Source organism: Loxodonta africana, chromosome 14, assembly GCF_030014295.1.
Source record: "Loxodonta africana isolate mLoxAfr1 chromosome 14, mLoxAfr1.hap2, whole genome shotgun sequence".
NCBI lineage: Eukaryota > Metazoa > Chordata > Mammalia > Proboscidea > Elephantidae > Loxodonta > Loxodonta africana.
The window spans coordinates 17247264-17262401 of record NC_087355.1 but is presented as its reverse complement, the minus strand read 5'-3'; the positions used below and the strand labels follow the sequence as shown (position 1 = coordinate 17262401).

Genomic DNA, 15138 nt, shown 5'->3' with positions numbered 1-15138 from the left:
AATGTGCAGCACAACTAATGACCTACCTAAGGAACCCCTGGTCTGTTGACTGTTTGGTGGTATGTTTTCCTTAGCCATGGAGATCAATATTTTACTGTTTTCAGAAAGCTTCTCTGGTGCTTTTCCCTGAAGAAGACACAATATTTACAAAAGGAAGGGAGAAAAAAACCACAAAATAGACAATTCGTCTCATTGTTTTTATTAAAAAATAGCTTGACAAAATTACACAGTATACCATAAAAAAAAGTTAAGTGTGAAATTTGAAAAATTAACCAAAGATATTTAAATAATATAATAAATATCCTAATATTTAACTCATTCATTTACCAACAAATATTCAGTGAGCCCCTACTATGTGTCAGGCACTGTCCCAAGCATTGGAAATACCTGAGTAAACAAGATGTGCAAGCATCTCTACCCTCATGGAGCTTATAAGCTACTGGGGAAACACACAATAAACGTAACACACAGTTAGATCATGTGGTATATACAGAGTGCTAGGGAGGGGTTCTGGAAAAACAATACAGCAGGCTAAGGATGACCTACTAGGCCTCATGTGCACGTGATACTTAAGACTTAAAGATAATTATTTATGCACTTTTTAATATTAGAGATTATAATAAAGCTGTATTTGAAGCTACATCATAAGTCTGTCCAAAAATTGTAAGCAGGTCCTAAGTAATGCAGGGTGACTTTGGAGCCTGTTCAAATCCTGAATCCACCACATTACTTAACCCCTTTAAGCTTCAGTTTCTTGATCTGTAAAACAAAAATATTCTGCCAAATTTACAGAGATATTATGACTAAATGAGACAATACATGCAAAGTACATAGCAGCTATTTTTGAAGGAAGGCAACCTAACAGAGTGGTCAAAACGAAAATGCACTGGAGTCAGGCTGCCAGAGACCAAATCCTAGTTTCACCACTTACTAATTCTATAACCTTAGTCTCATTACTTCTCCATGCCTCAGTTTACTCATCTGGAAAATGACAATAACAGCACTTATTTTACTGTGAAATATAAGTGAAATCTCTTAAAATAATATCTGATCCATAAGTAAAAAAAAAAAAAAAATTTTTTTTTGTTTAACAATAAATGCTAGCCTTATAATTAAAACAATTATTATTTAACATCTGAACAACAATACCTTTGTCCAAGACATCTGCTAAAACAGATGAGACACCGGCACAGCAAATCATGATTGCCTTGGGCAAATTAGTACATACAGTTACTCTAGTTATGATGGACCACACTGCACAGATTAATCTACAGCCTGTTTCTTATTACATACACTGAACCCATGAGACCAGGTGCCACATCTGTCTAGGTTAGTGCTGTATTCTCAGAGCCCAGCACAGTACCTAGCACAGACTCAATAAATGTTTGCGAAATGGATGAATCACTGTCTCGCCAAAACTAGGACAGCTTTAAGAAAACTTATTTCAGGCACTACTTTGAGAAACAATCATTTTAACAGATGTATACTATGAGGAGCAAATATTACAAAATAAAAGAAACTATCCTAAGAAATTCACTTTGAGCTTTTTCACACAGAATATGAGAACTTGCTTTTGTATCTATTCTGTTTATATTTTTGCAAGTTCTTTGTACTAGAACCAGTCTATTAATCATTTTACAAAGTACACAAATTAAAACTCTACTAAGAAGGCAGAAACAGTATAAGACAGAGAACACCACAAAGGAAAAACAGCATTCAAAATCTCTGAAATCTTGTCCAAAGTCAGGTTCTCAGAGTTGGAAGGGTAGCAAATCCAAACAGGTATGAAACAGAAGATTCTCATATAAGAGCAGTTATATGAGAATATAACTTCACATTTTTATACAGATCTAACCTTTAATATTAATGAACAAGTTGGAAGAAAATTAGTATCTTTACCTTCATTTCCATGTAAGGTGGATCACTTTCCAACTCTGCTCTGTCTTTGGCCAGTTTGGCTTTTCGCTCTTCGATAAATTCATCTAAATTATCAGCCATTTTTCAGAATCTAAAAACAAAAAACTGCAAACCGATGCTTCAATGAGTGCAGCTATATCACAGTATTTGTAGTCTAACTATAAACATGCAGGGTCAATCTACACTTGGTATTCAAATTCACTTAACAAATTGAGAACTTCAAACTTATGCTTGACTATAAAAATGCCGGCCTTCCTCTCCCAACTCCTCCCAAAAAACCTAAAACATATTTTAAAGTATGTAAAAAAGAAAACAAACCACCACCACCACCATCCCCACCAAAAAAACCAAACCCACTGCCCTCGAGCTGATTCCAACCTATAGCAACCCCATAGGGTTTCCAGAGCTGTAAATGTCTATACAATCAGACTGCCACATCTTTCTCCCGTGGAGCCGCTGGTTGTTTCGAACCGCCAACCTTTTGGTTAGCAGTAGATCGCTTTAACCACTGTGCTACTGGGGCTCCTTACCATACCCACCCCTTACTTGTTGCCGTCTACTCAATTCTTACTCATAGTGACCCTAAAGGACAGAGTAGAACTGCCCCATAGGGTTTCCAAGGAGCACCTGGTGGATTTGAACCACTGACCTTTTGGTTAGTAGCCATACCTCTTAACCACTATGCCACCAGGGTTTCCACCATCCCCACACACACCCCAAAAAGCAAAAAAGAAAAGAAAAAAAAAGTTTGATTTTTAAGTCAAAGCACTTAAAACACCAATAACAAAAAAAGATTTTAACTATTTGGAGGTAACTTCAAACTTACAGAAAAGTTGTAATAAGAATACTACAAAAAACACCTGTGCACTCTTTACCACTTCACCTATTGCTAACAGTTTGCCCCATTTGCACTACCATTTGGACACACAAGTTCACTCTCTCTACATGTACACATGGGCGCGCACACACACACACACAGTTTTTTTCTAAAACTATTCAGAGGACAGATTACATATATGATGGTCTTTACTTCAGTGTGTATTTAAGAATTCAGTAATTCTCTTACACAGTATCTCAATATAATTATCAATTTCAGTAACATGGATTTTTTAATCTAATCTCCTGTCCATATTCCAGGTTTGTCAATTTATCTTTTAAGTCCTTCATAGCATTTTTTCACTCTGTCTCCAGTACAGGATCCAGTCTAAATACGTATTTCATTTCATTGTCATGTCTTTTTTTGTTGTTATTGTTGTGTGCCTTGGAGTTGATTCTCTGAGCAAACCTATATGACAAAGTAGAACTGCCCAGTAGGGTTTCTTACGCTATAATCTCTACAAAAGCAGATCGCCAGGTCTTTTCTCTTAAGGAGCTGGCTGGTAGCTTTGAACTGTCAACCTTTCTGTTTGCAGCTGAGCACTTAATCATTGAGCAACTCAAAAAAAAAAAACCCATTGTCGTGGATTCCAACTCATAATGACCCTGTAAGACAGAATAGAACTACCCGATATGGCTTCCAAGGCTGCAATCTTTACAGGGAAAGAGCCCTGGTGGCACAGTGGTTAAGTGCTCAGCTGCTAACCAAAAGGCCTGCAGTTCGAACACACCAGCAGCTCCACAGGAGAAAGATGTGGCAGTCTGCTTCAATAAAGATTACAGCCTCGGAAACCCTCTGGGGCAGTTCTACTCTGTCCTACGGGGTCACTGTGTGTCGGAATCAACTGGACGGCACCTAATAACAACAACCTTTACAGAAGCCAACTGCCACATACTTCTCCTGAAGACCAGCTGGTGGGTTCGACTCATCTTTCGGTTAGCAGCCCAGCACTTTTAACTACGGTATCACCAGGGCTCCTTACTGTGCCATCGGGGCTCCATTGTCTCTTTAGCCTCCTTTAAACTTGGAACACTGCCACAACCTCCCTTTGTCTTTTATGACAGTGGCATTTTTTAATACGTCCCCCCCCTCCCCACACAATTCTTACTAGAACATTCCTCATTTGGGGTTTCTTCATGACTAAAGTCAGGTTACGCAGTCTCATCAGGAATACTAGTTAGGTTATGTTGTGTGCTTCTTGGGGTGTCACCAACAGAGACATATGATGTCCATCTACCCCTCATTAGTGACATTGTTTTCGATTACCTGGTCAAGGTGGTGCCTCATTTCTCCACTCTTTTTTCCTTGTAACTAATAAATAGTCTGTGGGGAGATATTTTCAGACCATGCAAATATCCTGCTCCTCATCAAAATTTCCTCCTAGATTTAGCACTGACTGGTGATTCTTGACTGATTCAATCTTTATTAGAATGATTGCAAACTGTTTATTTTCCAATTCCATCGCTCCCTACACGTTTACCAGTCAGCACGTACCATTCTATTGTAAACAAGAACCCTTCTGTCTTCCCCATTCAACAGATTATCAGTACGGAATCTTGTAATTCCATTTTTTAGTAAGATTTGGAATTGTTTTTAAATTCATTGTTTTTATTGAAATTTACATACCATAAAATTCGTAAGTGTACAATTCATGGATTTTAGTAAATTCACAGTTGTGCAATTATCATCACAATCATGTTTTATAAAGCTTCTACCTCCTCAAGAAGTACCTTTGTGCCCCCTTTTCAGTCAATCCCTACTCCCACTCCAACTGAGGCTTTCTGTCTCTATAGTCTTGCCTGTTCTAGAAACTTCATATAAATGGAGTCACATAATATAGTCTTTTGTGGCTGACTTCTTTCACTTAGCATAATGCTTCTGAGATTCATCCTTGTTGTTACATCTATCAGTAAATAGTTCGTTATTTATTTATTTTTTTGCTAAGTAGTATTTCATTGTCCAGAAATACCACATGTTGTTCATCTATTCACCTGCTGATGGACATGTGGGTTGTTTCCATTTTTTGGTTATTGTGACATGTTTTCAATTCTCTAGAATATATACTTAGGAATGGAAATGCTGGGTCATAAGTAACGCTAATGTTTTGAGGAACTGTTAAGCTGTTCTCCAAAGTGGCTAAACCACTTTACGTTCTAACCAGCAGTGTATAAGAGTTCCAAACCCTACACATTCTCACCAATCCTTGGTATTGTCAGTCTTTTTTATTTTTGTTACCCGATTGGGTGTGTAGTGGCATCTTACTATGGTTTTAATTTGCATTTCTCTAAAGGCTGACGTTGACTATATTTCCATGTGCTTATTTGTCATTCATATATCCACATATACAACCATTGGCAAAGTGTATCCTTAAATCTTCTGCCCATTTTAAAATTAGATTGTTTTATTATTATTGATAAGATTTCTTTATACGTACTGGATACAAGTTCTTTATCAAATGTTTCGCAAATACTTTCTCCATCTGTAATTTTTTAACTTTATTGATGTCTTTTTTAGAACAAAATTTTTAATTTTTATTAAGTCCAATTTATCCATTTTTTCATCATTTTATTGTTGCACTTTTTTTTCGTTGCAATAAGAAATCTTTGCGTAGCCCAAGGTCATGAATATTTTCTTTTGTGCTTTATTTTAGAAGTGCTATTATTTTCCCTGTTATATTTAAGTCTATGATCCATTTGGAGTTAAGTTTTGCAGATGGTGTGAGGCAAGGGTCAGGGCTTTCATTTGTTTGTTTGTTTTCATATGGATATAAAATTATTCCATCACCATTTTTTGAAAAGACTATTCTTTCCCCATTGAACCTTGAATTTTTTGAAATAAGTTTTTCAAAAACCCATAAAACTTAGTGATTGATTGGATATGTGCTGAGAGAAGGAAGAGGCACAAATGACCAAACTTTTAAGGCCTAGAGACTGTATGTGGATAGAAGTTGGCTGGTTTGGAAAAGGTTTAGTTTAGATAAGTTGAAGGTGGTAAGACACCCTAGTAGAAATTCTCAGCAGATGGTTAGAATTTCAAGACTCAAATTCAAGGAAGAGCACCGCATTAGAGATGTTTATTTAAGGGTTACCTATTTTAAGATGACAGTTGAAGCCTTGGGAAATGAGCACAGACAGGGAAAAAGACAACCCAGAACTATTCCCAGTGCAATGTTTACTTGGGGGCAGAGGAGAAGAGAAGAAACTATAAAACTGGAAATAATACATAAAGAAGAAATAATTAAAAAGATATAAAGAGAATCCAGTTGACATAATCTGTGGAGGAGAAAGGGAAAGAGATATGTGAAAGAGCTGGTCAACAATATCAAATGCAAGGGAGAATTAAAGGAAAAAGCATGTACTGAATGTAATGTTTGGGGAACAACGATAATTTGTAAAAATGTAGAAAAGCATGCTTTATCTAAAAGAAATATGCTGAAACATAGATCAGTTAAGCAATACATAAACTTCATTCCATTATTTACTTTCAAAAAGAACCTTGGTTTTAAAACATGCCTTTAGCAAAATAAATTCCAAACTGACAAAAGTTAGTATATTTCAGCCATTTTTAATGCGCTAATTGTCACAAAGGGTTTTTCCTAGGAAAAATTTAGAACAGCTCAACAGCAAGCAATAGTTTTCATGTTAAAAAAATCATTTCTTAAAGCCACCTAATTCTCCTAATTTTTTTATTTCTGATAGAAATGAAAGTGACAGGATAATGTACATACTTTGTTATAGGATTCTGTCAGAATTCAAGAAGAACTGTCATCAATCTAAAAAAAAAGTACTAAATCTCTTTCACACTGAACTATCCCTAAGGTTTCCATACAATCTCATTAATAATTAACAACGTATTCATTTAAATGACGTTCTAATCAGGCCTTGAAAGACTATCTTTTGCATTTATGGTATCTGACTTCTCCACATCCTTATCAGTATTTGCTATTTTCTGATTTTTTAATCTTAGCCATCCTAGTGGGACTGAAGCAGCACCTCGTTGCTGTTTTGATCTGCATCTCCCTAATGGCTAATGGTGCAGTGGTTAAGAACTTGGCTGCTAACCAAAAAGGTCGGCAGTTCAAATCTACCAGGCACTCTTTGAAACCGTACGCGGCAGTTCTACTCTGTGCTATGGGGTGGCCAAGAGTCAGAAACGACTTGATGGCAATGGATTTTTTTTTTTTTTTTAATGGCTAATGACTCTGAGCATCTTTTCACGTAAAATACATACTTTCAAGCAATGGTACTTGGTATACGCCATAACTAAAGTATGAGATTTATCAGAAATATAAGTATACACATTTTCAATCATTCCTTACTTTGTTCTACTGTCTAATCAGTTATAACATTTCTAATATCAATTAAATAGTCAAAGACACAAATATCCTTCAGCCAAATACCACTAGAAACACAACTATAGTTAAACAAGTTGGGTTAATTACTCATCACATGGAGGTAGAGAATAAACAACATGGAGAACTTTAGGGCATGTTAGCAAGGGAGGTGGTGGTGGTGGGGGGATGTTAGCTGCTGTGGAGTAGGCGACTCGTGGAAACCCCACGCACGGCAGGATCGAACTGCTGTGATTCACAGTTTTCGCTGGCTGACTTTTCAGAAGCAGATCACCAGGCCTTGTTTTCCTAGTCTGCTTTAGTCTGGAAGCACCACTGAAATCTGTTCAGTATCACAGCAACATGCAAGCTTCCACTGACAGTGCCTGACGACCACTGGCTGATAACTGAACCCAGGTCCCCTCATGGAAGATGAGAATTCCACCACTGCATCACCACTGTCTCGCCAGCAAGGGTGTCAGAAATGATTTATCACAAAATTTTGGTTTGTGTTAGGTGATCTGGAGGAGAGTTTAAGGAAGTGAAGGAGCCTGGTGGTGCAGTGGTTAAGCACTTGGCTGCTAATCTTCGAAAAGACCAGTGGTTCGAACCCACCAGCCATTCCATGGGAGAAAGACGTGGCAGTCTGCTTCTGTAAAGATTTATAGCCTGGGGAAGCCTGTGGGGCAGTTCTACTGTGTCCTACAGGATCATTACGAGTCAGAATCAACTTGTCGGCAATGGGTTTGGGTTTTGGTTAAGTAGAGCTTAGCTCAGGACTGGCTGCTGTTAGTAAGTAAGGGTAATTCTATGATTGGACCTCTTAATAAAGCTGATCTGTATTTTTTTAATAGGGAGGACAGGCTGGAATGAGGTTAAAGCTGTAAGTGGTAGTGAAGCAGCAGTCTCTCAAATTGGCTGGGAGAGGCGGTTGTTTGGTATTTTCCAGCTTAGACAAAGTTCATGTTTTATCTCTGTTTCAATGTGATTATGGAGTGGTCTTGTTTTTTGTTTTAATCCATCATGGACACAAAATGGCCTGTCTGATGCTGATATTCTATGCAACTGTTTATGTTCAATAGAAGATACTAAGGCCTAGGCTGTGCATGCCATGGTAGCTCCTAGCAACACCATGGCCCAGGTGATAATACCAGGCCAGCTTCCAGCTGCCGTGGTCACTTTTCTCTGTCCATAACTTACATAAAGCATATTCCAACTACAAAATTGAATTCAAGAGTTATTCAGCATATCAAAGACTGGGTTGATGGGTACAACCTATGTACAAAGTAACAGAAAGAGTGTTTATAACTTAAGGATTAAGCTACAAGAAAGACTAGCAAAAGAAACCTAAAGGAGGATTCTTTATGTTCCCGATACTCAACAATATAAAATCAATCACAACTTACCTCAGGATAGTATTACCAGGTTGCTTTTGTTTTCTAATTTTTAGTAGCTATAAAAATTTTTTTGTTTTTTTATGTATAGCTTAGTATAGGAGTATAGTTTACACTAAGCTATACACAGTACACCCGAAAACTAAACCTGTCGCCATCGAGTCAATTCCGACTCATAGTGGCCCTATAAGACAGAGTGGAACTGTCCCATAGGGTTTTCAAGGAGCAAATGGTGGACTTGAACTGCTGACCTTTTGGCTAGTAGCCGAGCTCTTTATCACTGAGCCACCAGGGCTCCCGCAGTATAGCTAGGTATAACTTAGTACAGGAGTCCCTGGGTGGCACAAACGGTTAAACACTAGACTACTAACCAAAAGGCTGGTGGTCTAAACTCACCCAGAGGCCTGACAATCTGCTTTCAAAAGGTCACAGCCATAAAAGCCCTGTGAAGCACAGTTCTATTCTGACACACACAGGGTCACCATGAATCAGAACTGAACTGACCCATAACTGGTTTGGTTTAGGTACTTCATATGTATATAATAAACAATTTTCAGGAAAATCAGTTTAGTCCTGGATTTGAAAGCCAACTTCATCACTATTACTTGACTATTGACCTCTGATAAGTTCCTTAACTCTCTATGCCTAAGTTTTTTCTCAACTGTAGAGATACTACCAACTCTAGAGTTGTTATGAAGATAAAATGAAATAATACAGATAAAATTACGGCACAGAACCTGACACTCAGAAATCAATAAATCATAGCTATTATTATTTATTTTTATTATATTTTCATAATGCTTATATATATTATTAGTATATATATTTTATATATATAAGTATTCACCTTAAAATCTCTAAATTTAAAGTACACTTGAGATTTAAATCACCAAAAATTGTTGCTTGGTTATCAACATTTCTAAATCTTAAACTGAGCCTCTTTATGCTTATTATATAGATAGATAAGCAGTCCAGAACACAACTATCTGCTAAATCTAGACAAATCCAAAAAACGAAGAGGACCCAGAAAGAGCTGAGTATGCCAGACTCCTCCCAATTTCATTGATCACAGAGAGATGGGAAAATGTTGCTCCTATCCTTTTCCCTCTCAAACAGTGGAATGCAAATTCCCTTGACTATAAACACATGAGGAAGGGAAAATCACTCCCCTCCTCCTATGGCCTGAGCTGTAATCTCCAAAAAAATAAGTTGAAGTCCTAACTGCTGCATCTATGAGTGTGACCCTGTTTGGAAATAGGGTTTTTCTTTTGTTAATGAAGCCATGCCAGCATACGGTGGGTCCCTGTAAGTAAGGTATTATAAAAAGGGAAAACAGACACTGAGAGAGAAGCACAGGGAAGACCTTGTGAGGACCCATCTACAAGCCACTTAGCACCAAGAAATCCATAAGGCAATGCCCTGATTTGGACTTCATGTCTCCAAAAGTCTGAAACAACAAATTTCTGTTCTTTAAAGCCACCTACTTGTGGTATTTTTGTTACAGCAGCACTAGGTAACTAAGATACCTCCTAAAACAGGACACTGTGCTAGATGCAAGGGATATAAAAAGAAAAAGACATGATCCTTGCCTTCAAACTTAGACAAGATAACGCCTCCTGCTACAGTAGCTCACAGTTTAGCTAGACTCGGGCTTAGGGGTTGAACGTAAGGTATCCAAAAAGGATCCAGTGGAGATATCAAGAAAACAATCTGAATATACCTGGAACTCGGAATAGAACCCAGCGTGAAAATAAAGACTTTACAGTGTTTAAGGTGATCATTAAAACTGTAGGAGAAGAAGGTGCCTGGCAAAAGAGTACAAAAGGGACAGGACTAAGGACAGAATCTCAGGATGGGGGTGGGTGGAGTAGAGTGGAGGAGCCTGTGAAAGAGCAGTGGAAGAAAGCCAAGGAAGAATAAGGTGAACTAGTACAATGTTTCTCACTTCTCATCCATCCAGTGATCTTTCCACCAAATCAAAGACTCTCAATCTTTTTCTCCTAGCAGATCATATCCACATAGGCACACCCAGATTTTGACAGATCCCCCCTAAAAGTTGCTAAGAAGTAAACATTGTGCTGCTGAAGGGATAGGGGAAGGTTGGAGGAGAGGACAGTGAGTGAATAACTACATATAAGCATTCTGAAGTCTGTAAGCAATTACTAAAACATCATTAATTATGACTGCAGGCAGAAGATAAATTAGACAGCTTTTGGGTTATGCCAAACTGCCAGAACACTTGCACAAACACCTTTTTCTTCCATTCAGGAAAATTCATCAGAATGTAAATCAGAGTGATGTCAAAATAAAATCTGAAATTTAATCAGATTTATTATAAATCACATTTGTCTGAAAACATTTGAGAAAAACTGTACTGAAAGTAGGCTGTTTCAGTTTACCCTGGCTGAACCCACTCGCTCCCTCCCAGGAGGTCATCTTGCTGCAGGAGACCCAAAACTTCATCCCTGGAGAGTATCTCAGCTGATATTTAACCACTGAAAGTCAGTGTTCTCCTAGCCCCGAGGATGATATGCAGAAAAGAAAGCAACATTTTACTGGTTTCCACACGATTCCTTTTTGCTTGTCGACATGCAAAGCCATTCTCTCATCTAAAATAGAACCTCTCTGAGGATAATTGGCTTTTTACAAACTCACTGGTTGTTACTGGACCCTTGCATTTTCCAAGTGTTTGGAAACTAGGCGATTTACTTAGAATTTAGTTTTTCCAGACATCCAAGTTAAGCTCCTCGATCCTATAATTTTGAGAGCCAGCCTCTTCCAAAAGATGAGTCCTATTGCTACCTTTACAAAAACTGGACTTAAGTCACAGATAACACTAAAATGAAGGCATTTAGAAAAAAGAAATTCTAGCTCAAGAAGCCAAGCAATCACAGAAGTAAAACTGGATAATAATAGCACCTATCTCATAGGGCCGTAGTGAAGATTAAGTAATTACTTGCAAAGGAAAGCTCTGGGAACAGCGCCTGGCGCACCAGCACTCAACAAACGTTAACCACTAACCAGCACCCAGGCGCTCCGGGGGGCTTCGCCGAGCTACGGAGCCGGGCGAATGCGGAGCGAAGACGCCCGAAAGGGAGGACATGGACCGTCCCAGGTGGCTGGGGGTGAATGCCTTTTTAGGAAGCGTCAACGCGTAGTCAGGCAACCGGGTCACAACAAGACGCAGGGCTACAACCCCCGTGTCAGGGCTGCGTAATCTAGGCACCTCCCCCGTTCCACCCCGCCACCGCGAGACCCCCGCCCGCAGACCCAGCCACCCGGACACCGCCCCCGCCCCACGACCTCCGCCACCAAGGAGCCCCTGCTCCGCCGGGCAGACAAGAGACTCCCGTTCCCTCGGGGACCCCGGCCCGGTGACCCGGGCACCGCCCGCGCCTGCCCGGCATCCCCTAGACTGCCGCCCGTAAGGAACCGCCAACCCCCAAACCCGGATGCCGCCCCCGCTCTGCCCAGCAATCGTGAGATCCCCGCACCCTGCCTCGTAGCACGGGCACCTCCCCCGGCCCGGGCGCCGCGAGACCCCCGTTCCCAGCGAACCCTCGCTCCGCGCGGCAGCCGTAAGACCTCCGCCCTTCAGCGAGCGCCGGTCCCCCGTTACCTGGACACCGCCCGCGCCAGCTCGGCAGCCGCTAGATTCCGTCCACGACTCCATCACCCGGGCATTGGCCCCGGCCGGCCAGCCGCAAGAACCCTGTGCGCAGGAACCCACCGCTCCCGCCCCCGCCGCAGGGCCGAGAACCCAGCCCCGCAGGGATCCTTCCCACAGGGCCACACCCGCAGAGCCCGCTCTCCAGCCCCAGCCGGCGGACTCTTACTCAGGAGGGCCGGTTTTCACCCGGGGAGCCGCAGAGCGCTCCGGTGAGGCGCCTTCACTGTCCAGAGAAGTGGCGGCGGCCGCCCGGCGCGGGAACAGTGTGACAGGCCGCCCCGCCGGGCTCCGCCTCTCAGGCCGAGCCCTCTGCCCACCCTTTGCCAACGGCCGGGCGCGGACCCGCCCCCACTGCCGCCCTGCGGGGAGGCCTCGAGGCCTGGGGCGCCCCCTGCCGCCCCGGAGGCCGCACGGCCGCCCGCTGCACGTAAGGCTTTGTCTCCTGGTTCATGGGTTCCTTCCTGGGACTCTTAAACCTCTGTGGGAGCCACTTCCCAGGCTGAGTCCTTCCAGAGCTACTCCCGCCCCTAGGCACCGGCTGGGAACAGGGTGGTGGTCGTTAAGTGCCTTGGGGTTCTGACTCAAAGTGACCCTACTGTGTACAACAGAATGAAACACGGTTCTTCACCATCCTCACAATGTTGCTATGTGTGAGCCCGTTGTTGAAACCACTGTGTCAAACCATCTCCCTGAGGATCTCTCTTTCCCTGACCTTCTACTTTTCCAAGAATAATGTCTGTCTTCAGGGACTGGTCCCTCCTGATAAAATGTCCAAAGTATGTGAGACAAAGTCTCACCACCCTCCCTTCTAAGGAGCATTCTGACTGTATTTCGTCCAAGACAGCTGTTCATTCTTCTGCAAGTCCACGGAATATTCAATATTCTTCACCAACGCCATAATTCAAAGATGTCAGTTCTTCTTCGGTCTTCCTTATTCATTGTCCAGCTTTCCCATGCATAGGGAAAAAAATTTTTTTTTTTTTTTGCATAGGAGGCAACCGAAAACACGATGGCTTGGGTCAAGCACACTTTAGTCCTCAAAGTGACGTCTTTGCTTTTTAACACTTTAAAGAGGTCTTTTGAAGCAGATTTGCCCAATGCAATGTGTCATCTGATTTTCTGACTGCTGCTTCCATGGGCGTTCATTGTGGATCCAAATAAAATGAAACCTCAATCTTTTCTCCATTTATCATGATGTTGCTTATTGGTCCAGTTGCAAGGATTTTTCTTTATGTTGAGGTGTAATCCATAGTGAAGGCTGTGTCTTTGATCATCAGTAAAAGCTTCAAGTCCTCTTTGCTTTCAGCAAGCAAGGTTGTGTCATCTGCATATGGCAGGTTGTTAATGAGTTTTCCTCCAATCCTGATGTGGAGTTCTTCACATGGTCTGGCCTCTCAGATTATTTGCTCAGCATACAGACTGAATAACTATGGTGAAAGGATACAACCCTGACGCACACCTTTCCTGACTTTAAACCATGCAGTATCTCCTTGTTCTGTTTGAACGACTGCCTCTTGGTCTATGTACAGGTTCTGCATGAGCACAATTAAGTGTTCAGGAATTCCCATTCTTTGCAATGTTATCCATAATATGTTATGATCTACACAGTCAAATGCCTTTGCTTAGTCAATAAAACAGAAATAAACATCTTTCTCATATTCTCTGCTTTCAGACAAGATCCACCTGACATCAACAATGATATCCCTTGTCACACCCTCCTCTGAGTCCAGCATAAATTTCTGACAGTTCCCTGTCGATGTACTGCTGCAACCGTTTTTGAATGATCTTCAGCAAAATTTTAATTGTGTGTGATATTAATTACATTGTTCAATAATTTCTGCATTCCCCCTGGATCCATTTGAGCCTGGAAAGAAAAAAGAGGAGGGGAGAAAGTGAGAAGAAAACTGTTGGCATGCTTTTACGGGGAATTACTCCTCATCCAAGAGTCTAGTCAATGTTATGTCCGGGGCTTTTATTACTATTCTCAATGTTATTCACTTCACCCCAATATTGAATGTTCCAATGTTACCACAAGAAAAGAGATCTCTAACTTCCCAGGAGAGTGGAACTAAGGGTCCTTTATCCTAAAGTACTTTGTAAGGAGACCTTTAAAGGCAAATTTTCTTCAGCTGGAAGTCAATGTGAAACCTGCAAGCCAGGGTGTGGATTCAAGAACTCTAATTTTTTTTTTTTTAACCATATGCCAGGCACTATACTATAGGGTTGTCATGAGCCAAAATTGACTGAATGGCAATGGGTTTTTGTTTTTTTATTATACTAAGAGTGAAGGAGGCAATGCAGAGTGTCCTGCACTGAGTCTTACAATGAAAATGAAAACTTCCAAGTAAACAAATGCATTTTAAAAATTAATAAAATACACGGTGGAAGCAATGATCACTGGAGGAGGAAGTCAAGAAAGGTTTCATGGTAGCAATCTCCGATTTGTGTTTTTAAAGATTACCACGAGTTTCCAGGCAGAAATGTCAGGGAAGAGAATTTCAAGCGGTGGTGATCGCATGTGCAAACCCAAAATAAATGCATTGGTATTTTAAGAACGAGAAGTTTTTGGGGGGGAGACTAAAGAGAGATGAAGCTAAAGAGGAGCAGAGGAACCAGGTGAACAGCTTTAACAATATTTTTTTTTTAAACAAAAATTTACTGAACATCTAATATGCTAGGAAGGAGCCAAGATGACACAGTGGTTGAAGACTCAACTGCTAACCAAAAAGGTCATCACTTTGAACCCACCGGCCGCTCTGCAGAAGAAAAGGTCTGGCGATCCGCTCCCACAAAGATTACAGTCCAGGAAACCCTATGGGACGATTCTATTCTGTCATACAGGGTCGCTAGAGTTGGAATCCACTCCAAGACACAAAACAGTATGTTAGGTGTTAGAGATAAAACAAGGAATAAGACAGACCCGGTCCCCCGTTTTGGAACTTAGAATCGG

General features: G+C 41.0%; 1 protein-coding gene across 8 annotated transcripts in view; it reads right to left on the bottom strand.

The window, feature by feature from the left end:
* CSPP1 (centrosome and spindle pole associated protein 1) overlaps positions 1-12508 on the bottom strand; it is a 127628-nt gene extending 115120 nt beyond the window's left edge. For 7 of the 8 annotated variants that reach the window (XR_002785186.2, XR_010317775.1, XM_010588327.3 and 4 more), the window contains exons 1-3: positions 12355-12508; positions 1900-2022; positions 27-126 (exon numbers count right to left, since the gene is read on the bottom strand). Coding sequence is in view for 6 of the 8 variants with exons in the window: in XM_010588327.3 (XP_010586629.1) it covers positions 27-126; positions 1900-1998 (199 nt within the window). In the remaining 2 variants the exon portion in view is untranslated. Of the gene's footprint in view, positions 1-26; positions 127-1899; positions 2023-12137; positions 12265-12354 lie in introns of those variants that run through there. The other variant, XM_023545750.2, reaches the window with a different exon arrangement.
* Positions 12509-15138: the final 2630 nt, after the last annotated feature.